This window comes from Mustela lutreola, chromosome 3 (genome assembly GCF_030435805.1).
Source record: "Mustela lutreola isolate mMusLut2 chromosome 3, mMusLut2.pri, whole genome shotgun sequence".
NCBI lineage: Eukaryota > Metazoa > Chordata > Mammalia > Carnivora > Mustelidae > Mustela > Mustela lutreola.
The window spans coordinates 44,755,753-44,780,269 of NC_081292.1; the positions used below are offsets into that span (position 1 = coordinate 44,755,753).

The 24,517-nt window shown below is 36.8% G+C and overlaps 1 protein-coding gene across 1 annotated transcript in view; it reads right to left on the reverse strand.

Annotated features, from left to right (window-relative positions):
- Window positions 1-2,219: 2,219 nt before the first annotated feature.
- The window catches only part of LRRC69 (leucine rich repeat containing 69), a 111,619-nt gene continuing 89,321 nt past the window's right edge, over window positions 2,220-24,517 (reverse strand). The window contains exons 7-8 of the mRNA XM_059166054.1: window positions 18,101-18,280; window positions 2,220-2,357 (exon numbers count right to left, since the gene is read on the reverse strand). Of these exons, the coding sequence (XP_059022037.1) occupies window positions 2,247-2,357; window positions 18,101-18,280 (291 nt within the window). The 3' untranslated portion in view covers window positions 2,220-2,246. The remainder of the gene's footprint in view (window positions 2,358-18,100; window positions 18,281-24,517) is intronic.

A 24,517-nucleotide genomic window follows, 5' to 3' on the forward strand; every position in this document is an offset into this window, starting at 1 on the left:
AATCAGTCTTGGGGTGCCTGGGTGGCTCAGTCAGTTAAGCATCTGCCTTCAGCTCAGGTCATGACCTGGGATCCTGGAATCAAGCTCTGCCTTGGGCTCCCTGCTCAGTGAAGAGTCTGCTTCTTCCTCTGCCCCTCACCCTGCTTGTGTGCTCTCTCTCATATTCTCTCTCAAATAAATAAATAATCTTTTTTAAAAATCTTAAAAAGAAGAAGAAAAGAATCAGTCCTATTTTAGAGATGTTGAAGTGGAGGAGCTTGGAAACATGTGCTAAAATTAAAAAGACTAGGGAGCTACCCCCGGCCCTCCCACCCCAGGTGTGATAAATGAAGCTCAATGAAACTGGTGTGAGTAGATGACTTCTTTCAGGTAAAGAAAACATGCTAAGAGAAGAAAATGGTACTGAGGAGAGAGTCTCATAGAACTCTTGTTTTTGAAAGAAGGTATGGAAGAGAATTAAGTTAAAGGTATGGGGAAGAGGCCACCATAGAAATAAAGAATGAACTTAAGGCATTTAGTTCCAAGAGGCAAAAGATGGTCAACTGAGCTCAAACTTGAAGGGAAGACCAGCCAGATGACGAGCAGGTGGACTGGTAGAAAGTCACAGATGACCTCCAAAATATCAGTTTTGGGAAAGGGGGAGAAACTAGGTCTCAGGACCCAGAGACAGAAGAGAATGAGGGTGGAAAAGTAAAGAGTTAACATTCTTTTTTCATGTCACTTGAGGTTCAAGGGTACTTGAGATATTTTGTTGAACAAATGAGTGCATAGATGAATGAATGGATCCATTGTTCTCCCCAGAACCAGGATGGCACAGAAACTGTGGCTGAGGTCAAGAGATTAAAATGGTAAACAAAACACTCTTGAACAGCACATGTTGCATAAAAATATTTCCCTAATCAAAGTCAATTTTCCAAATGGTTTTCCCTCGATAAACATACACAGTTTATTCCTCTAACTCATTTTTAATGAGGTCCTATGACTTTCATTTGTACTTTGTTTTTTATTTTTGTTTAAAATGCACTCTTGATTAATGGAGCCTTCAGAAATTTACCTTGAGGCCCCATCTCTGTCTCAGTGGGGCCTGACTCTTGTATTCTTTGGGATTGAAGGCCTTTCAGCTGAGCTCCATTGAGTTACCTTCCCAGGCATGCTAGAGGCAACTTTGGTACATAGAGGAGTATATCCTGAAGTGAACTAAAAAAGGCCTCGCTGGGAAGGTAACATAAATAATAAAATAAATGAAAATGAGAATCCACTCAGCTTTCCACCAGAAGTACCACCAAATAGTTACGTGAAGAAACATAGTTCTAGTGGGATTTAAACATAAAATGATTAAATTTCTTGCTTTTCTGAATCTATAGCAAATTTCTCTTCGTCAGTACCTATGGCTCTCACATGACAGCATGGCTCAAAATCACCGGGATGATCTGTTAAAACACAGACTGCTGTCCTACTCCGCCAGTTTCTGATTTAGTAGGTCTGTACTTGTACTTTCAACAGTTCGCAAGTGATGCGGCTGCTGCCAGACCAAACCACACATACAAAGACCACTGCTTTATGGGACCTATGTCATGTATTTTCATAACTTCTTTCTCTACTTTTCTGTTGTCCTTCAGAGAAAATGAGTCAAATTCTCATTTCAGCGCCACTGCCCTGGCTTCTGTACGTTTCTTTTGTGAAAAACAAAAACAAAAAATTACAAAACTTTAAAAGTAGAAACAAAGTGACGTTAGGATCAACCAAGCCTCAGTTTCCAGGTTTCTACTCAGTTTTAAATGGAATAAAGTTTTTACCTTAGTCAATAAGACGTTAGTGCCTCTTAAAAATAAGAGCTCAGCTGAAATCATACAAATGTGATACAACTCACACTAAAAAGTAATCCTCTTTCAACTGCAAAACATGCATAAAATAAATACTTGTCCCCATCAAAGTCTCTTAACACTTATCTAGAAAAGGAGGGCGGTGGCCATCAAATGACAGGAAAACATAACACTCACTTGCCACACAGATCTTTATTTTTCCATTCTTTATTTTGTTTTTAAATCGAAGAAGAAACAGCACACCTAGATTCTAAACAAGTTAAAGGTAGAGTATAGCAGTTAAATTGGGATCTTTACAAGTAAATTATTTTTCTTCCTTTGTTTAATGTGCTGGCAAAAAGAAGAGACACAGTATGGTGTCCTAAGTAGGGTATAATCTGACTCCGTGTGCATGTGAGGCTCTAAATGAGCTGCTCACCGACTCTACACTTGAGCAATTCCAAAGAGGTTAGGGCCACGTTGATTAAAACATTTGTAAGAACAAATTAATATTCGAAGAGGTACCAGCTGTAGATTTCTGCTTATCTTCCAGTTCTAAAAGGTAAAGATTAAAAATAAAATTAAAGCAGTACTCAATAAATATTTTTGAATAAAATAAACATTAACTTTCTCTGAGATTTCATATCATTAACTTCTAAAGGGCACACTATTCTATTTATGCTTGATTTGCTCTTTTCCCACACACAAATAAATTAACGAGCTAAGAAAGGCATCTTCAAAACTAAACAAAGGGGTGCCTGGGTGCTTCAGTCAGTGGAGTGTCCGACTCTTGGTTTCAGTTCAGGTCATGATCTCCGGGTCCTGAGATCTAGCTCCATGCCGGGCTCAGTGAAGAGTCTGCTTGAGATTCCCTCTCTTCCTTCCCTCTGTCCCTCCTCCCATTCTCTCCCTCTCCAAAATAATTAAATCTTTTTAAAAAATTTAACAAAATTCAAATGATAAAGGTTTATCTATGCTTTTACCCAAATATATTATTACTCAGTCTAACCATAATGAGTTTCAGATGAAAGTAAAAAATGATACAGAATCCACACAAACCTGACTTCTTCCCTATAGGTATGTTAAATTGATCAATCAGCAGACATTTATTTAACTCCCTAACGGATATCTTGGTTTGGTTGTCCACCATCCATTTGCCCATGGAAATTAATCGTAATATTCTTTGCTCACTATGCATAAAATGTTCATTAAGATTGGCTAGATTTCAGACCATTTGCCCAATGCATGACTTAAATTTCTGTACTTCAAATCTGTTTTTCATTCTCAATGCACAAAATAGGCAATCAAAAACCTTGTTAGCCATCTCAGCATACATGTCTTCACCACTAATGCTGGAAATAATGGCAACTTCAAAAGCTTACCATCTGTATGCTTTATAAACAACCTCAGAAGTCAACATAGCTCTCAGTCAAAGAATCCAAAACAGTCACACAACTAATAGTGTAACTCGTTGACAGTGCCACTTGCTTTTATCGTGAACCCATTGGGCTGTCATCATCACAATCCACAGTGAGAGATTTCATTACTGTTCTGTTCACTCTTCCACAAAAGAACAGTGAGGGCCCATTTAAAGGCTCAAATACCTAAGCACAGTTATAAATCCACCCTTGAGAGAGTAATAGCCTTCCAACCTTGGTGGTAAATCAGTGGGGAAGTCAAAGTCATATGTGATATCACCTTTTCATCCCTCCAACCATGACTATGAAGTGCTCAGAGGATACATGGCACTTTCTAATGATAAAATATCTGGGATTAAGGTGGAAAATGGTACAGACTCTCAACAAATTTGACTTTATTCCCAAAAGGAAGTTTAGCTGATCAATCAGCAAGTATTTACTGAAATCTTGATTCAGTATCTTATTTTTGCTTATCCAGCATCTATTCCCCATTCTGCTGGCACAAAAGACCGTCTTTTCCTTTTGGGAACCGCCCCTTCACTGATTTCAGTGTTTATTTTATGGAAGAGAGAAGATAACTGATCCCACCCCCTGGCTCAAGACTTAGCCATGTAACTTAAGCCTGGCACTTAACCCAAGAGAGTCCAATAAAGTCAAAGAACATCAGCCCTAGGGCTTTCCCTGGATCTACTAAGAGAAAGAAGCTCTCCCTCTATTGCCAGAGGGCACAGTGTAGGGTACAATGAGTGCAAAACCAGGACAAAGGAAAGCAGAGACAATACACATAGAAGGACAGATTCCTGATGATAAATTTGGGTTACCTGACCCAGCATGACTAAATATTCAGACAGACCCATTCCTAGGCCTTGTTTATTACTCATTATTAGTTAGTTAGTTGGTTATTTAGTTAACTAGTGCATAAGTTGGGTTTCTTTAACTTGCAACCAAAAATTCTGACAAATTATAAGCAACCTAAAATCTGAACCACATTAAGCGAAGTTCCAAGAATACAAAGATATAAATAACAAATAATCTCTGCCTCAAAGAATCTTTTCAGTATCTAGTTGGAAATCTAATATGTAAACACAAAAAATAACTAGAAACATATGGTTCAACACCATGAGAGGTTCTATATTAATTCAGAGAAGGGAGACACCACCATAGGCTGCACATTAAGCAAAATTTTGCACTGTAAGAAAATAGTGAGCTGGGTTTTGAAGGATGACCAGGTTGTGCCTGCCTGAAAAGGACATGAAAGGACACTGAAAAAGAGTGAGAAATGAGAGCATAAGTTCAAGAATGTGCATACTGTATTGGGGAAACAATACAGTATAAACAATAAATAGACCATAAAATATTGAAGCATGGACTATCAACAATAAATGAATACATTAGTCTAGAAGTAAGAAGAATTCATAAAGTTTTCCAATGAGACACACATTATATACAGTATTTTAAATCTATATGAGATCATAGTGATCAACTGGATTGTAATGGCTAAGTGTTGAAATTGTACTCAAAAGCTAAATGTGTTTTTTTCTGCTTTGCATATGGGTCCAACCAGCTACCCCTGCTTACTACTGTAGCACATTTCATCTAGAACTAAGGGCTGCCAAAATAAATCACACTAAAACACTTCACTTAGCGGCTATTGAAGAAACTAGAACAAAAAGACTACAGACATGAACCAAGAGGAGTTTACAGAAAGAAAGACAAACATAAACCAAGGAAACAAGTGAAGCCATACAGTTAATCTGATTTGCTTTGTCCAGTTTCTCCATGAGGTAAGAAGTTTACAAGAGAAACGATTAAAGACATTTTCCATTTCCACTGTGGTTTCAGCCATTTCCCCTTGTGTCATTAAGAAACTGTATGGGCAGAGTTTGGATTGGCTCTTGTTGCAAGCAGAAATGCAAAGGTTCTGTATCCCTCCTTCCCCTTCTTGGGGTATCAAAGTTTAGTTAATTAGAATAAAATGTTTTGTTTCATTTTTTAGAAGTTTATGTTATCAAGGACCATTATCAATTTTGTACTGAATATGAAACTTTGCTTGTAATTATTGTATAACTTAATAATTACTATTTGTGATATGTCTCAGTACTGTGAATTGTTTGAAATTTTACTAAGAAAAATGAACTCAACATAATTCCTTGGGAACATACTTTTCCATCTAGAATCACTGGACACAGTAATGTTTTCATTAAAAAAAAAAAAGAAAGTCTCCAATGCCTGACGTGCTCCATTTAAATATCCATTTAAATTTCTATGCCCATTTGTGGCTTCATCACAATGGTTTCGACCAGTATGACACTCCATTTGACATGAGCACGTTACAAAAGAATAATGACACAACCTCTTATAGAGGACCTCTCTTCACAGGCCTCAATTAACATAACTTCAAGATTCTGTGGAAGATAATTACTGCTTTGGTTGTTGTTTAAAGAGAGAAACTGAAATATCTGAAATCTCCTTTCTGTCAAGCTGAAGGTAGAAAAGGAAAAGGAATTGTCTATGATTAGACATGCTTTTATTCTGAAGTATCTTTATAGCAAAAAGCTTTAAGATGTGAAAATATACTAATTTTTCACCCTTTACTAAGTATAGCGAAATGCGTTATTTCCTAAAGCAAATGAATATATGATTACATCCTCTCCCTATTTTAGGAAAAAGCAGTTTTATATTTTAAGTTTAAAAACATACATTTACTAAGTTTTGTATTTTTTGAATGGCGGAATTGAGTTTTTTAAAAAATTCAACACATGCTTTATCAGTGACAATTACTGTCATGTTTTAAACTGAGAAATAAAAAATTGTCAAAATATATATTAATATCACAGTATAAAGCAAAGCTTTGAATAAGGTTTCAGTATTACATGAACCAGAAAGCATAAGAAAAAAGAGTAAGATGGTTTCCTGTTCTCTTCAGAAAAGTATCATAGTAGGCAGAGTAATATCTGAACCCCCCTTGCAAAGAGGTTCATGTCCTAATGCCTGGAATCTGTGAATATGTATGTTAACCTTACATCGCAGAAGGAACTTTACAGATATGATTAATGCAAGGACCTCGAGAGGTACATATTTATTCTGTATTATCTAGGTGGGCCCAATTTCATGACACAGATTGTTAAAAGTGGAAGAGGGAGACAGAAGAGAAGATCCAAGTGATGTGATGTGAGAAGGACAGTCCTGCCAATGTTGGCTTTGAGCCACGGAATGTCAGTGACCTCCAAAAGCTGGAAAGAACAAGAAAATGGATCCTCCCCTAGAATCTCCAGAAAGCAATGCAGCCCTACTGACACCTTGTTTTTAGCTCAGTGAGACTCGTGTTGGACTTCAGACCTTCTACTGAACTGTGACATCATAAATTTCTGTTAGGAAACCAAGTTTATGGCAATTTGTTACAGCAGCAATGGGAAACTAATACCGGTCTCATAATCCAAATAGCAGGACCATGAAAAGCAGAACTATGACAGCCCCTCAGACACTCTGAAGCTAGGAGAGGCTTTGGTCTAATCCCTTCATTACCCAGATAAGGAAATTAGTCCAGATATAATGAGAAGAAAGGTGGTTTAGCTTAAGCTTCAGAATTCAAGCCAGAGAGAGAACTAATGAAGTTCACAAAACTCTTACTCAGTGTTAGTCAGAATATTCCTCCTAGCTTCTTTCACCAGGGTAGGATTTGGGTTATGGTTTAATAACAATATGCAGAATTCTCGGAAAGAATAAACAGTTGTTGGAAATTGCACACATTTTCAGATAACGCACAGAAGTACACTGCTTTGCTGTTCTGATCTATCTGCAACCGGCTAAATATACTCAAGTGAATTACCTGCACAACACTTGAAACTCAGTATATCTGTGATAAAACTTGGGGTCTTGCCTCCCAGATCAGCTCCCTCAGAAGTTTCCTGGTTTTTCTCCTTCACACCCTTCTGCAGTTTCCCTTATCCAATCAGTCAAGTTCCATCATCCATTCTCCTCCCATGGAGGCTCTTTCCCTGCATTTTCTAATGACATCTTACACCCACACTAGGCAACCACTAATTGGTCTCTTTTCTTCATCTTCCCTTCTCTTCAACCTCCAATTAATCCTGAACAGTACTGCCAAATGATTCCTTCTCAAATACATCTTTCTTTATATCATTGAGTTGTCCACATTTAGTAGGACTCCATTTCCAAATGGGATCAAGTTCAAACTCCTTATGCTATGCTTTGACAGGTTTATAGAATTTGACCTCATTTTTTTAATAATGTCTCCTCCCATCCCATGAACTTATTTAACTGATTTACTGTCCTATGAACAAGATCCATTCTCCTTCATATCATTCTCTTTTAAAATATCGCCTCTGCCTCCTTCTCCATGTATCTGAATTTTACCTATGTCAAGGCCTTGTAAAGTCACAGCATCTTTCTGGGTACCTTCCAGGCCAGACAACGTACAATGATCTTGTCTTCCACTTTGAAGCACTAAAGCTCTTACCACACAGTTAACATTTAGTTTGTATTGCTAGTGTCATTTTCATCTTTAGAGTTTAAGCTCTTAGAATTTAAACCATTTGGGACCAACTAGTTCCCCTACTTATCTGCCCTGTACTTGGAACCGGAGTTTCCTATTTAAAGCAGGACTTCAAATATTTACAGAGTGACTGAAAATAATTTTTAAAAATCTAAGAATGACAACTCTCCACACCAGCAGTGAGAAAAGCCAGCAATGAGCACTAAAGTTAACTGCTCCATTTAAGAAGGGGAGCCATACATTCAGATTTGCCCAGGACAGTCCTGATTTCTTGCTGGTTTTCCAGCTTATTAATAATGTTCACTTTTACTTGCAAAAACATCTTGGCTGAAGTAATACATGACATGCTCATTCTGCCTGTAGGGCACTTTGGACTGTGGAAAGAGCAGAAACCAGGAAGAAATCCCTGCTTATGTTCCAGCCACCCATCCAGCTAAGCAGCATTCTCTCCTCTACAGAGTGACCCTGCTCTCCAACACCATGTCTGCGTAATCAGTGTCTTTTGAATTTCACGTGAGAGGTTCAAACATTTTGGGGACACACAGGTCCAGATAAAGGTGCGAAAGTTGAATGCAATTAGGGATTCTTTAGAAGAAAAAATAATCATAGATATTGAATACAACTGTGACTCTACCCAGCAGTTTAAGAACAAAAGGGAGAGTTTTCTAAAAAGAAAAGAAAATTCAATGAGTTCCCATAGGAGTAGAAGTAATCAAGATGCAGTGTGTGAGTTCATTTATACTATAACTGTTTTGGCTATTTTCTGAATAAAATAATAAAGAACATTCACACCATTTCAATTTTTCTGAACAATAAATACATATTACTTTCACGACTGTTTAGAATTAGAAATGTGATGCCTTCTGATCCTCTTAGTGCCTAATGTACATTAAATTGACTAACCACTGCATAAATGTTTTAAAACCTACATTCATTTTCACAGTTGGCTGGCTGAAATGATCAGTTTCATAAATGAATGTCAGTGGTATCTAAACAGTAATAACTTTTTACTGCAAAGTAAGATTTTGCTCTATAAGTAATGAGTAAAATTATTAAATGTAATCTTATGTTTCATTACTGGCAGCTTGTCATAAAAAAGGAATTAAGGTCGCAAATTTTCATTTATTTTCATAGAGTAGATCAGCATTTTCACTCATTTGTAGTGAAACCTACTCAATCTAATCTCTTTTGAGGGTAGTTTTAATTACATTACATCATTCAACACAGGGTTGAGAGTTCATGTTCCAAATGGTTCCCTCCCTAAACTCTTCAACTTTAAAGGTATCTGGGGAAATGTTAAGTTCAACCAATGTAACTATACAAAATGAAAACTATCAAATGCATATCTTGGGCCCAGGATCATTTTTAAGTGTTTGGAAAAGATTTTATGAGACTATTTAGGTTACCTCTAAGTTACTAGTTCAAATATGGCCAAGCTGATACTAACTAAAAGGATTATCTTTTGTTGATATTTTAAAGATTTATATCATTAGCAGTTAATACTTAAATATCTACTACACTGAAATTATTGATAATTCTATCATTGCTAAGGACTTGTTTAACTTAGATGGCAAGAGCTGTAACATTTGGAAAAACACAATAGCATCTGGATGAATTATGGTAAAGGTTAATATTTGATATTGAGCAAAACTTTTTATCAGCTACTTTTCAGTCCTCATCTCACTACTTCATAAGTACCACATAATTTCACATTCATCTGAATACAAGCAATTACAATTCGATATTTGGTTGTTCCTAGTTGTTTTATGTCAAGAATAAAGACCCATTTGTCATCAAGTGTCTCCCCTCTTCAACTGTGCCTTCGGATGGCAAACTCCGGCAGAGACAGAACATTCTATAAAGCACAACAAAGCAACCAGACGTTGGCATTATCAAATGGGCTCTCTCTTCATGATAAAGTATTTACTTTAAAGGTCAGCATTCTCTAAATTTCATTCCTGAAAAGATAATTAAGATATTAAATTTTTTAATAGAAAGGAAGGCTTCTAGGCAAACTAGTTTTTGTATAATCTCTTCCTACTTAAGTGGAAAAGCAACACAAAATCCTAAAGACATATAAAAGCAACTGTTTACCAACATGGTTAACCTGATTATCATCCCATGTATTTTGTGCACATTTTCATTCTAGAAACAGGGAACTAAACAACTCCATTAAAATAAGATGCTTTAACTGTCAAGTACCAGGTAATGTATATCTCAATCTAAATTTTCGTTATCCAATTTTTAAATATCCTTAAATTTATTTGGCATAATTTATAAATTCATAGTATACAATTATTCTAATTCCATTGTTACATACTTTTTTCACTGTCACAAACTTACTAAATGTTACTTAATTTTTTCAATTATTTTAATAAAGTTAAGATCAGTGGCTATTTCAAAGCAAAATAATTTTCCTTTTCAAATTTTTTCTTCTCGTCTACGGCCATACCACCCTGAACGCGCCCGATCTCGTCAAATTTTTTCTTCTCACAGTTTCTTTTCTTTCCAATGTCTTTTGCCTATCAACTTATCTAGGCATATAATTCTAGATTTTGAGTTATTTTCTCTTAGTGCTTGAGGATATTATGCCATTTTTTCCTGGCATCTGCTTTCAGTCCATTGTCATTTCTTTGTAGGTGATCTATTATATTAAAAATTTATCTTCAGCTCTTAATAGCTCCTCTTTGGCATAATGCAGTTTTACCAAAATGGGTCCAGGGATGGATTTGTTCTTTTTATTCTCCTTAGCACCCAATGTGCTATTTCAATATGAGGAATCATGTATTTCTTCAATAACTGAATATTTTCTGCCATTTGAAAGTGTTCACACACACTTTTTCATGTCTCTGACTTGTTTTTTTAACCATTATGTTTTTAAACCATGCTATATTTTTATGCCATTCTGTTATGTTTATAATGCACTCAGACATACTTAATTGATAAAAAGGTATTCTTATCCCTCTTTTAATTTTTTTAAGGATTTTATTTACTTATTTGTGAGAGAGAGAATATGGCTTGGAGGGAGCAGCAGAGAGAGAAGCAGGCTCCCCACTGAGCAGGGAGCCTGATGTGGGGCTTGATTCCAGGACCCTGAGATCCTGACCTTGAGCCAAAAGCAGAGGCAGATGCTTAACAAACTGAGCCACCCAGGTGCCCTTTGCTTTTAATTTTTAAAATGAAATTATGTAGATACCAAACCTTGTTATTCTCCTATCCTTTCTTCCATCCTTATTGTCTCTTCAGTAATGACCAGTGTTAACACGCATGAGTGCATATGTGTGTGCATCTGTATGAAATCCCATAGGAAAAGTCTTCCCTTCATCTGGCCTGAATGCCAGTCATGCTAGGTTCCACTCCATAAGTCAACAGAGGAAAAGCCTCATCTCTCTTCCACCTGACAGTCTTTCAAATATAGGAAGGCAGCTGTTGTGGATAATTATATAACCATCAATCAATGAATTTATTTGCACTTTCTTTTATGGTTCAAAATAAAAAAGTGTGTATGCTATAGAAGTACAACAAAGAGAGACCTGAAGGGGCTATCAGGAGGCATTAACTCAAGTCCTAACCTCAAGGATTTGAAACTTAGGATGAACAAACTGCTTATCTTATTTAGTTGCTTCACCTCTAAATGGAGGCAATGAAAACCAAGTAATCAAGTTAATACGAACATTGGGACCTCATGTTATTCAAATATCACCTCCTCGGGAAAGTTTCCCCTAAGCCTCCTGCCATAAGATGAATGTTGGTGTCCTTCCAAAATTCATGTCTTAGTCCTCATGACTAATGTCGTGATTTTAGAAGAGGGGCCTTTGAGGGGTGATTAGATCAGGAAGACAGCCATTATGATGGAGCCTTAGAAGAGACCTCCTAGCATCTTCCAACATGTGAGAATACAACAAGAAATGTGTGACCCAAAAGAGGGTCCTCAACCAACCATGCTGGCACCTTGATCTCCAACTTTTAGCCTCCAGAACTGGAAGATATAAATTTCTGTCATTTATAAGCCACTCGGTCTTTCATTTCATTATAGTGACCTGAACAGACAGGGACACCTCCTAAGTAGCTGCTTACTTTGTCTGTGATGCCACAGTAGGAGTATATAACACCTCATTATAATGCTTATCACACTGTTTTTTAATAAATAGTCCATGATTTCCTCAATGGCATGGACTGTCCTATTCATCTTTGGATGCTTAGAGGCTAGCACAGTACCTTGCACAGAGTAAGCACCCATGAAGGAAAAAAATACATATAAATTGTACTCTAAGTGGGAAAGTGCCACCACTATCCATTTTCTAGTTATTTAAGAACTTTCAAATCTGTTCTTTTTAGCTTACTCAATCCCTTAAGGTGATGGAAAAGATGCGGCTTATCATGTGGTAACTAATTCTAGTCCTATCAATTCCTTAAAGTAGGCAGCACATAATCAAAACAATAAACCCTTCCTGAATTAGCACAAAACACAGACTAATTTTAAGTTTCATCTTCTATTATCTGTCCACAGCCTACAAATCATGTATTTCCTCATCCTCAAAATCTTTCCTCAAGGGGCGCCTGGGTGGCTCAGTGGTTTGGGCTGCTGCCTTCGGCTCGGGTCATGATCTCAGGGTCCTGGGATCGAGCCCCGCATCGGGCTCCCTGCTCCGCAGGAAGCCTGCTTTCCCCCCTCTCTCTCTCTCTCTGCCTGCCTCTCTGCCTACTTGTGATCTCTGTCTTTCAAATAAATAAATAAAATCTTTAAAAAAAAAAAAAAAATCTTTCCTCAAGCCTTCCTCACCCTCGAGGAAACATTCTATTATTCTCCTACCTTTATCCTATGCATTTCATGGAGATTAGTCAAGACTTGGTAGACTTTATTTCTGTGTTCTCATTTGGTTTCTGACCAATGGAACCTGCTTCCCATTTAATGACATTTAATGACACAAAGAATACCATCTTCCTCTCCCAATTTTCTAGCCCAGTTTTTTCTCCTCAGCTCTGAATCTCTCAGCTTGGCATCTTTAACCAACTCATGCTTGAGCCTATAGCAGAATAAGGGAACAGCCAAATTATCTCACCCAGAGAATACTGTGGTAGGAAAGGACAAGCAGGACAAAGGTATTCTAAGATCAGAACTAAAAAGGACAGGGCACAGAAGAGATAAGCAAAGGTCAATGGGAAGTGGGTCACTGAGCAGACACCATCAGGAAGATAGGACCACGTGTGAGGTCTTGACAGGATGACCATAAACTTCAGAGGATGCCCATCTGGGACACTACTCAACAGCTCCAAAAATTGGATAATACAGGAAGAAAAGGAGGAGAAGGAAATCCTGAATGATCAAGATTATATTTTAAATAACCCAAAACATCATAAAATTACCACATAAACTTGGAATTAACTAAAATAAGTTTTCCAGTAGAATGAGGGCCCAAATAGAAGATAAGTTCCGCAGAAGAAAAAGTGAGAAAATCCTGTTTCTCACATATTTGTGTTTTATAGCTAGAAAATCTGTGCTTGCACTACGTGATTTTGGTCCTCACCGATTCCCTGACTATATTTTCTCATTCTCCTTTGCTGACTCCTGCTTTTGTTCATCCCTCTGATATAATCATCCTCAAGGGTTCTGTCCTTCTGACCTTCTCACCTCACCAGGTAAGTCTCCTTGAGCAATCTTCATTCCCCTGGCTTCGGGTATCTCCTATAAACAATTCTTAAATTCCCATCGCTAGCTCCAACCTCTCTTTGTCAAAAAATTTAAAAACTTCATCTTACTACTCTGTTGTTTCAACAACGGTAAGTAGGTCTTATGGGCTGAAACATGCCCTCCACAAATTCAAATGTTGAAATCTTAACCCTCTGTACCTCCAAATGTGACTATATTAGGAACTAGGGTCCTTAAAATGGTAATTATGTTAAAATGAAGTCATTATGGTGGGCCATAATTCAATGCGACCATGTGCTTATAAGAAGAGGAAATTTGGACATGGATGGGCACAAAGGGAAGATTGTGTGAACACACAGAAATGATGGCCATCTATGAGACAAGGAGAGAAGTCACAAAAGAAACCAAGCCTTCTGACACCTTGGTGTCATATTTCTAGCCTCCAGAAACATGAGAAAATTAATTTCTGTTGTTTAAACCTCTCGGTCTGTGGCCCTTTGTGACAGCAGCTGTAACAAACTGTAACAAACCAATATAGTATCTTTCAAAATTAAGTTCAAACACAAGCGCCATCCTCATCTCACACCTACTTCTCTCTCTAATGTCATCTCCCATCTCTGCGAGTTTCCTGCACTCACTGTGTAATTTAGTTGAACAATGTTACCTTTGCACAGGCAGTTCCCTTACCAAAAATGCCTGTCTACTGGTTCTTTATTCTAATACTTCCCTATCACTCAAAGCACATTTACAAGCAATGCTTATTAAAATAATGTTAACATGTATTATGTGTTCAAGTACCAAGGACAATCACTGTTTTAGGCCCCAGGGATAGATGGAGAATGTTCCCAGTTAAATGAGATTACTTCTTCTCGGAGCACTCTGTGCATTCTTCCATCACTGTACTTACTCAAGAATGTAATAATTCTTTCTTGTCTGAAGGCCTTAATTTTTTATATCTATCCTGCTGGTATCTAATATGCACTAGTGTGCATGTACTGTGCTAAGCACCATCTGTACAGAACCTCATGTATCATTCATCTCAACCCTGTGAGATGTGCACTATTCTTATTATTGCAATTTTACAATGGAAGTTTAGCCTCAAAGAGGAAATTAAGATGACCCAGGTGGTTAAGTGGCAGGGCTGATCATCAAGCCTAATTTGTCAGATTCCAATCACCTTCTTATACCACTTTCCTTAGAACGTGTAAGTTCCTGAGAGACTGGAGCTCTATATTCCTAGCCCTTGGTAAAGTACCTGACACATAGTAGTAAAAAAAAATTCATGAGTTTGAGTCGATAAATAGATGATGATAGAATAAGTTCTTTAACATAAATGCCTTAAATTCATTTGAAGCAAATGAGATATAACTGGGTTGAAAAGCATAGGAAAAATGGTCTAACATGTCTGGTTAAGAGAAAGGAATAATGGGTTCCCTCCACAGAAACCCTACTCAGCAGCTTTGTGAACTGAGCCAAAGTACTTTGCTCCTCTACAACTTGGATTTAACACTGGTGTCATGAGGTTACTCTGTACGTTAATTGAGGTATACCATGCTTAGTATGATATGAGGTACAGGACCAAATAAATGTTGGAGGCAGTTACTATCATTAGGTGTGACTTCTCTACTTGAAATGAGACTAGCAGCTCATCAGATGATTTTAAGAAAAAAAAAAAAAAAATCGGGGCACCTGGATGGCTCAGTGGGTTAAGCCACTGCCTTCGGCTCGGGTCATGATCTCAGGGTCCTGGGATTGAGTCCCGCATCAGGCTCTCTGCTCGGCGGGGAGCCTGCTTCCTCCTCCCTCTCTCTGCCTGCCTCTCTGCCTACTTGTGATCTCTCTCTGTCAAATAAATAAATAAAATCTTTTAAAAAAAATCTATTTCAGAAAGAACATTTTCCTCAAGAAAGACTGAAAGATGTTCATTGGGGGAAAAAAAGAAAAATGGCAACTTCTGCAAGGTGTTCATGTCATGACCAGTGAAAAGCAGAGTTTTTGGACAACTTTTACCAAGTAATATGGCATACATTATACTCATTAAATGTCTCTTGAACGTAACTATCAATTCCAGATGGTAATGTGAACAATTCACAGATAGGTTACATAAGCAATAAGGACTACAGATTTACTCCCATCTTGAGAACCAACTTACATTTTTATTTTCAATTTTCCACTGATGAGTTCTCTCTTCTCTTGGATTTCATGTCCAACTGGTTTTCACTTTCAAATTTCTCTTCAGCCATTATTTTACCTTGACATTAGCCCTCACTGGCAGCAGTTCTGCCAGGTTTTTCTCTAAGTTACATTAGATATATTAATAACCTAATAGAATGGAAGAACTGGATTTTCAAATCCAGATCTTGTGATTCATCAGTCTATTTCAGAAATAAAATATGTACCAAGCTCTGTGCTCAGCTCCCTATAGTCTCACTCCTATTCAACAGAGTCCTGAAAATCCTGGCCAGCACAGTCAGGCTAGAAAATGAAATAAAAGGTGCCCTAATAGAAAAGAAAGCAGGATAACTGTCCTTGTTTGCAGATGCTATGATATTATGTAGAGGAAATCCTAAAGACTCCTCCAAAAACCTGCTAACACTAATTAATAAATTCAGTAAGTCAACATACAAAAAAATAAAAAGTCGTGTTTCTGTACACCAACAATAAAACATCCAAAAAAGAAATAAAGTAAGCGATTCCATTCACCAGCATAACAAAAACAATAAAGTTCCTGGGACTACATGTAGCCAATAAGGTGAAAGTACTCTACACTGAAAACTAAAAGACTTTGATGAAAGAAACTGAAGGTACAAACAAATGGGAAGATATCCTATGTTCATTGATCAGAAGAATTAATGTTGTCAAAATATCCATATTACCCAAAACCATCTATAAATTTAATGCAATCCCTATCAAAATTCCAATGACATTTTTCACAGAAATAGAAAAATAACAATCCTAAAATTTAGATGAAGCCACAAAAGATCCATAATGGCCAAATGAATCCCCCTTCCCAAAAATAGAACAAAGCTGGATACGTCACACTTTCTGATTTCAAACTGTATTATAAAGCCTATAGTAATCAAAACAGTACCTTACCAGAATAAAAACAGACACTTAGGCCAATGGAACAAAATCTAGATCCCAGAAACAAACCCTCACATATATGGTCAACTAATGTTGGAAAGCAAGCAAGAATACTCAAAGGAGAAGAGATAGTTCTACAATACTACTGGAAAAACTGGATAGTTACATGTAGAAGAATGAAATTGGACCCCTATCTTACACTAATCATAAAAATAAACTCAAAATGGACAAAGATTTAAATTTAAGAATTGAAACTATAAAACTCCAAGAAAAAAACATAAGGGAAAATCTCCTTTTTACCTTGGTCTTGGAAGTGATCTGGATATGACACCAAAAACACAATAAAAGGAAAAATAAATAAGTGGGTCTACACCAAAGTAAAAAGATTCTGCAGAGCAAAAGAAACTCAGTGAAATGAAAAGGCAACCTACAAAATCAGAGGAAATATTTATAGGATATATGTTAAAAAGGGTTAGTGTCCAAAATATATAAAGAACTCATTAACCCTACAGCAAAAAAAAACAATTACCTAATTACAAAATGGGCAGAGAAAATGAATAGACATTTTTTCAAAGATGACATACAAATGGACAACAGGTACAGGAAAAGGTGCTCACCATCACTATTCATTCAGGGAAATGCAAATCGGAACCGTAATGAGATACCGCTTCACAGTTACAATAGCTATCATTAAAATGGTAAGAGAAAAGTGTTGACAAGAATATGGGAAAAAAAGAACTCTAGTACACTGTTGTTGGGAGTGCAAATTAGTACAGCTGCTATGGAAAACAGTATGCATGTTCTTCAAAAAATTAAAAATAAAACTACCATATGATCTAGCAATCCCACTTCTGAGTATATATCTAAAGAAATTGAAATTAATTCTCTCATAAAGGTATCTGTACTCTCATATTCATTGCAGCACTACTCATGACAATGAGTAGTCAAGACATGGAAACAGTCTAAATATCTGTCAGTGGATGAATGGATAAAAAAAGATGTGAGATACACACACACACACACACACACAGAGGAATATTATTCAGCCACGAGAAAGGAAATCCTTCTATTTGCTACAAATTGGATGGATCTTGAGGGCATTGTGCTAAATGAAGTAAGTCAGAGAGAAAAATACTTTATAATAACACTTAAAATATAACGTATAATATCTAAAAACGACAAACTCAGAGATACAGTAAAGTAATAAAGTGGTGGTTGGTTGGAGTGGGAGAAATGGGGAGATATTGGTCAAACGGTACAAACTTCAAGTTACAAGACTAACAAGTCTAGGGATCTAGTGCACAGTCTGGTAAGTACAGTTAATAATACTGTTTCATATACTTGAATGTTGCCAGTTTAGTAGATTAGAGGTGTTCTTATCACAAAAAAGAAATAACTATGGTGGTAATCATTTTGCAAATTTATGAATGTACCAAAGCAACAGGACTTACATAAACCTTAAACTTACACAATGTTATGTGTCAATGTATCAATAAAGCTTAATAAAAAACATTATAATATCTAAGAAGTAAATTCTTAGATAAAAATCTAGTTAGTATTGGTTGACTTGGGTAAGGACAAAGAATAAGAGAAGGTCTTAGGCTCTATTCACACAAAAAGCACCATTTACCTTTGGTGGAGGAACAAATTCAACGCATTCCAGCCATATTGTTAAAAAGTAATTTCCACATATTGCACATTTTCTTCTCTGAGAGATTATGTTCCTGACCTGTGGGTGCTGTTCTATGACGTGCATTATGAAAGGTTTCTTTACTGCTAGTTCATTCATTATAAATCTTGATGTTATTTCCTAGATTAAAAAAATACAGTTCCTCAGATTATTTTTAAGATAACTATTTTATATTACAACTATTCTCATTTCACTAATTTACTTTTTTTGGCCTATTTCTCATAGTTTCTGTTAATTTTCCAGAATACATATATAATAAATTATATTGCTAGTGACTGATCTTATAAACTCATTTTCAATAATATAAGAAAAGCAGTTTGGGGCGCCTGGGTTGTTCAGTGGGTTAAAGACTCTGCCTTCGGCTCAGGTCATGATCTCAGGGTCTTGGGATCGAGTCCACATCAGGCTCTCTGCTCCGCAGGGAGCCTGCTTCCTCCTCACTCTCTGCCTGCCCCTCTCTGCCTACTTGTGATCTCTGTCTGTCAAATAAATAAATAAAATCTTAAAAAAAAAAAAAAAGAAAAGAAAAGCAAGTTACTTCCATTTCAATATTTGTACATCTCTTACATTCAGAAATCCAAATTATTAAAAATTTACATCATTAAAGTTTAGGTTCAATGTTATACCTCTCATTATAATAAGCAAAAAAAAAGAAACAAAAAAATAATAAAACACGGATTGTACAAATATTCAGACTGGACTAAAAAATTGAGTCTGTGATATTAACTAACATCTAAATCCTTATTACTTAAACTGTGACTCATGGGCCAATAGAACCTGTATCACCTCAAAACCTATTAGAAATGCAGACTTCCTGGGGCACCTGGGTGGCTCAGTCGGTTAAGCTTCCAGTGCCTGATTTTGGCTTAGCTCAGGATCTCAGAGTCCTGAGATTGAGCTCTGCACCAGGTTCCGTGCTCAGCGGGGAGTCCGCTTTTCTCCTCCTTCTCCCTCTGCTCCTCCCCCTGCTGTCTCTCTCCCACAAATAAATAAATAAACAAATCTTAAAAGAAGAAGGAAGAGGAGGAGGAGGAGAAAGAAATGCAGACTTTCAGTTGCACTTCAGACCTACTGAACCAGAATCTGCCATTTAAAAAGGTTCTCTGGGTAATCAGTGTGCCTGTTGAGCTTTGAGATGCACTGGTCTAAGTTACCTACTGCAGTGTGTACCTGAATAGAGTCATATTGGTAAAGAGCACTGATTCCTATTGCCCAAATCTCTGAATTCAATCTGTATTAAATCTATCTACCCAGCCATGTCCAGAAACTTCACTTCAGGTAATGACTTAAAATATTAAATAACAAAAAGGGTGGTGAGAATATATAAGCTGGCTTTTGCCATGACCACCAACAATATCATCACCCTAAAGTAAAATAGTATATAATACATAAAATTAAATCTTCGCTGATGAAGCAAACAAAATAAACATTTAATTTACTCTGCTAAAGGAACCTCATTGTTTGTGCCGGTAGCATGAAGTCCTGTATGAATGTTACACAAACATTGCATCAGTTGTAACAGTTTATGGGAATGGGTGTTTTTTGTTGTTGTTGCTTTTGTTTTCTGTTTTTTTGGTTTTTTGGGTTTTTTTTGGCCAAAGTGAAAGATTTCCCTCTGGCATTAAGATAGCCTATATCAGGCTCTTTCGGAATAGGGTCCTAACAAGAATCTTTGGGAATACATGCATACCTACCTACCTACATACATACACACACACACACACACACACACACACACACACACACATGTACATACATAATCTTCACTCATTTGCCCCAATTAAAATCTTAAAAAAATAAGAACAAAGTTCTATAGATTGTTGTCTTCTTATTACTCTTCTTATTGCTCTTTATTACTCTAACCCTTCCATTTACCAACTTCTGAGAAAGCAGCCTTCGTACAGCAAACAGCCATAAGATTGGGCTCCTTAAATGTCTGATCCTCAACAGCACAACCTCCTCCCTACTTCAGCTCTTTTTCCTGGATTGTTACATGATAAGGTCATCCTTTCTGGAATAATTACTCTTTCATACGAAAATTACCAGGACTCCTAAATTAGATGCCCATTATCAAATCCTCTTCTTTACTTACACAGAGAAGAGTTTGTGATTCGGAATGATATACTAATTTTAGAGGTCAATGTTTAGCTATCAAATCTCAATGGCTAGGTCTCACAATAAAGCAGAAAACGAATAAACAAGGATTCACTTCCCAAGCAGCAGATGGTAGGAAAATTTGCTGAAATACATGGGACCTATAAATAGGTCACAATTCATACAGTTCACTTTTTCAATTTACAGTTTCTGGAACCAAACATGTTTGTTGCACTTGATATGTCTCTTGACAACTCTTATATTACCCATTAATTATGTTCTTCTCCTACTTGCTGCCAATATGTTACCTTGGAAGAATAACACATACCGCTGAAACATAAGGTTATGACTTGGAACTGCTAGCATATATAAAGTAAGATATTATTGGCATGACCAATAGTAACTTTTAGGACACCTCTTAAAGGTACAGGCAATGCAGGGTGCCTGGGTGGCTCAGTGGGTTAAAGCCTCTGCCTTCAGCTCAGGTCATGATCTCAGGTTCCTGGGATCAAGTCGCACATCAGGCTCTCTGCTCAGCAGGGAGCCTGCTTCCTCCTCTCTCTCTCTGCCTGCCTCTCTGCCTACTTGTGATCTCTGTCTGTCAAATAAATAAAATCTTAAAAAAGATACAGGCAATGCAGTTTTTGAGAACATACAGCTTAATGATGGCTTAATTCTAGCGTTATTAAAAGTCAAGAAATCTTTTATGAACAAATAAATTGTTCCTTTTGAATAGCTTATGTGCTATTATGTTAGAATATTTTTTTATCTAACTATATGTACATCAGAGATGATTCCTATGCTTAAACCATCATATATTAAAATCAGTTTCAGCTAGATGTTTTTATTTTTCCTTACATATGATTATTTAATTTGAATTTTAAAATTATCCATACACAAATTATATTTTTATAAATATTAAAATTATACTCTTGGTTTCAGCTCAGGTCATGACCTCTTGGGTCACGAGATTGAAACCTGCTCAGGCTCCAATCTCTGTGGGGAATCAGCTCGAGGATTCTCTCCCTCTGCCCCTCCTGCCACTCACATCAGCCACATCTGCTCTCTAAACAAACAAACAAATAAATCTTTTTAAAAAATTGGTGTTCATCAACAGATGAATGGATCAAGAAGATGTGGTATATATACACAATGGAACACTATGCAGCCATCAAAAGAATTGAAATCTTGCTATTTGCAATGACGTGGATGGAACTAGAGGGTATCATGCTTAGCGAAATAAGTCAGAGAAAGACAACTATCATATGATCTCCCTGATATGAGGAAGTGGTGATGCAACATGGGGGCTTAAGGGGGTAGGAGAAGAATAAATGAAACAAGATGGCATTGGGAGGGAGACAAACTATAAGTGACCCTTAATCTCACAAAACAGACTGAGGGCTGCTGGGGGGAGGGTGGTTGAGAGAAGGGGGTGGGGTTATGGACATTGGGGAGGGTCTGTGCTATGGTGAGTGCTGTGAAGTGTGTAACCTGGCGATTCACAGACCTGTACCCCTGGGGATAAAAATATATGTTTATAAAAAATAAAAATATTTTTAAAAATATTAAAATTATAAAATGTAACAACAGTTATAAAGTCTTAGAAGGAATGATGAACTTTGAAACTGTTATATGACCAAATGTTACTGTGTGTATGACAGGCATTAAAACATCATCAAGAGGAAAGATTCTTAGAGACAGACAGATAAATAGTAGAGCCAGTAGAAATCCTGGCTCTACAACTTTTCAGCAGGGTGATACTATCTGGCAAAGTCCTTATTAACTTCTCTAATCTTGGATACCACACCTGTAAAATAGGGTTTTTTTTTTTTCTAATACTATCACACAGAATTCAGAGAATTAAATTAGATAACATAGATAAAACTTTTAGTCCAACATTTACTGGTGCAGTATGCTTTGGTTAATATTTTGTTATAATCTAGTCATAAACATTAAATTTTAGTTCATAAATCTTTGAGGTGAAGAAAAGTTTTTAAAAATCTTTTTTTTTAAGATTTTATTTATTTCTTTATTTGTCAGAGAGAGAGAGAGCACAGACAGGCAGAGTGGCAGCAGAGGCAGAGGGAGAAGCAGGCTCCCTGCTGAGCAAGGAGCCTGATGCGGGACTCCATCCCAGGACGCTGGGATCATGACCTGAGCCGAAGGCAGCCACTTAACTAACTGAGCCACCCAGGCATCCCAGAAGTTCTTAAAAATCTTAACCAAGGCATAGCCTAAATCAAAGCTCTACAATTCTTTGACAGATCAAGTAGTTTAAATCAGGGGTGCCTGGCTGGCCTAGTTGGTGGAACATGTGACTCCTGATCTCAAGGTTCAGAGTTTGAGCCCCATGATGGGTATAGAGATTACTTAAAAAAATCATTAAAAAAATTTTTTTTAATGTATTTATTTATTTATTTACTTTTAATTTTTTATTTTTTATAAACATATATTTTTTATATACATATATTTTTATCCCCAGGTCTGTGAATCACCAGGTTTACACACTTCACAGCACTCACCAATTTTTAATAGTTTATATCAGTAATGTCACTTTTTCTCCACATCCTCGCCAGCACTTGTTGCTTCTTGCATTTCTCATTTTAGACATTCTGACAGAGTGAGGGAATATCTCATTGTGGTTTTGGTTTATAATTCCCTGTTGATGAGTGATGTTAAGCAACTTTGTCTCTTGGCCATCTGTGTGTCTTCTTCAGAAAAATGTCTGTTCATATCTTCTGCCCATTTTTAACTGGAGTATTTGTTCTTTTGGTGTTGAGTTGTATAAGTTCTTTATATTTTTTGGATATTAAACCCTTATTTTTGTTTCATTTATTGTTTCTTTTGCTGTGCAGAAGCTTTTTATTTTGGTGTAGTCCCAATAGTTTATTTTTGCTTTTGTTTCCTTTGCCTTAGAGACATATCTAGAAAAAATGTCAAAGAAATTACTGCCTGTGCTCTCCTCTATGATTTTTATGACTACTGTCTCACATTTAGGTCTTTCATATATTTTCAGTTTATTTTTGTATGGCATAAGAAAGTGGTCCAGTTTCAATCTTGTGCATGTGGCAATCCAGTTTTCCCAACACCATTTTTTAAAAAGATGGTCTTTTCCCCATTATATTCTTGCCTCTTTTGTTGTAGACTGACCATAGAAGCATGGGTTTATATTTATATCTGGGATCTCCATTCCATTCTACTGATCTATGTGTCTATTTTTGTGCCAGTACCATACTGTTTTGATTACTACTGCTTTGTAGTATACCTTGAGATCTGGAATTGTGATTCCTCCAGTTTTGTTCTTTTTTAAAATTGCTTTGGCAATGTGGGTGGCTCAGTTGGTTAAGCATCTGCCTTCAGCTCAAGTCATGATGCCAGGGTCCTGGATTCAAGTCCCATATCAGACTTTTTGCCCAGAGGAGAGACTTCTTCCCCCTCTGCCTGCCACTCCCCCTGCTTGGGCTCTCTCTCACTCTGTAAAATTTTTTTAAATCCTTTAAAAAATTGCTTTGGCTGTTTGGGGCCTTTTGTGGTTTCATACAAATTTTAGGATCATTTGTTCTAGTTCTATGAAAGACACTATTGATATTTTGATAGGGATTGCTTTAAATCTGTAGAATGTTTTTGGTGGTAAGGCCATTTAAACAATATTTATTCTCCCAATCCATGAGTATGGATTCTCCTTCCATTGGTTTGTGTCATCTTCAATTTATCTCATTGATATTCTAAAGTTTTCAGAGTTCAGGTCTTCACTTTTTTGGTTAAGTTCAATCCTAGATATTTTATTATTTTGGGTGCAATAAAATAAATACCATTACTTAATTTCCCTTCCTACTCTTTTGTTATTAGTGTATAGAAATGCAACAGATTTCTATATATTGATTTTGTATCCTGTGAGCTTATTAAATTCATTTATCAGTTATAGTAGTTTTTTATGGTCTCCTGCTCTTATAGGTAGTGGCCTTATGAAGGAGAGGTCCTGTGGTATCCTGTAGTAAAATGTCCCCTGGTCATCAGAATCTAGAGTTTCAGGAGTGTCTCCTATGTGAGTTGTGTGTGCCCTACTGCTATGGCTGAGCTGTATTTGTTTCAGGCCAGTTGTCAGCAATGGCTCACTTTCCCTGTTGTTGGCAAGTTTGGTCCCTCTGTTGTTAATGGGCAAATGTGGGGCTGCCCTGAGCTTGAGTGGGGTCAGACCAGGCATTTGTCAGAGCTGCAGTAGCACCAAACTGCAAGGCACTCTCCCGGTGTTATACCAAGGCA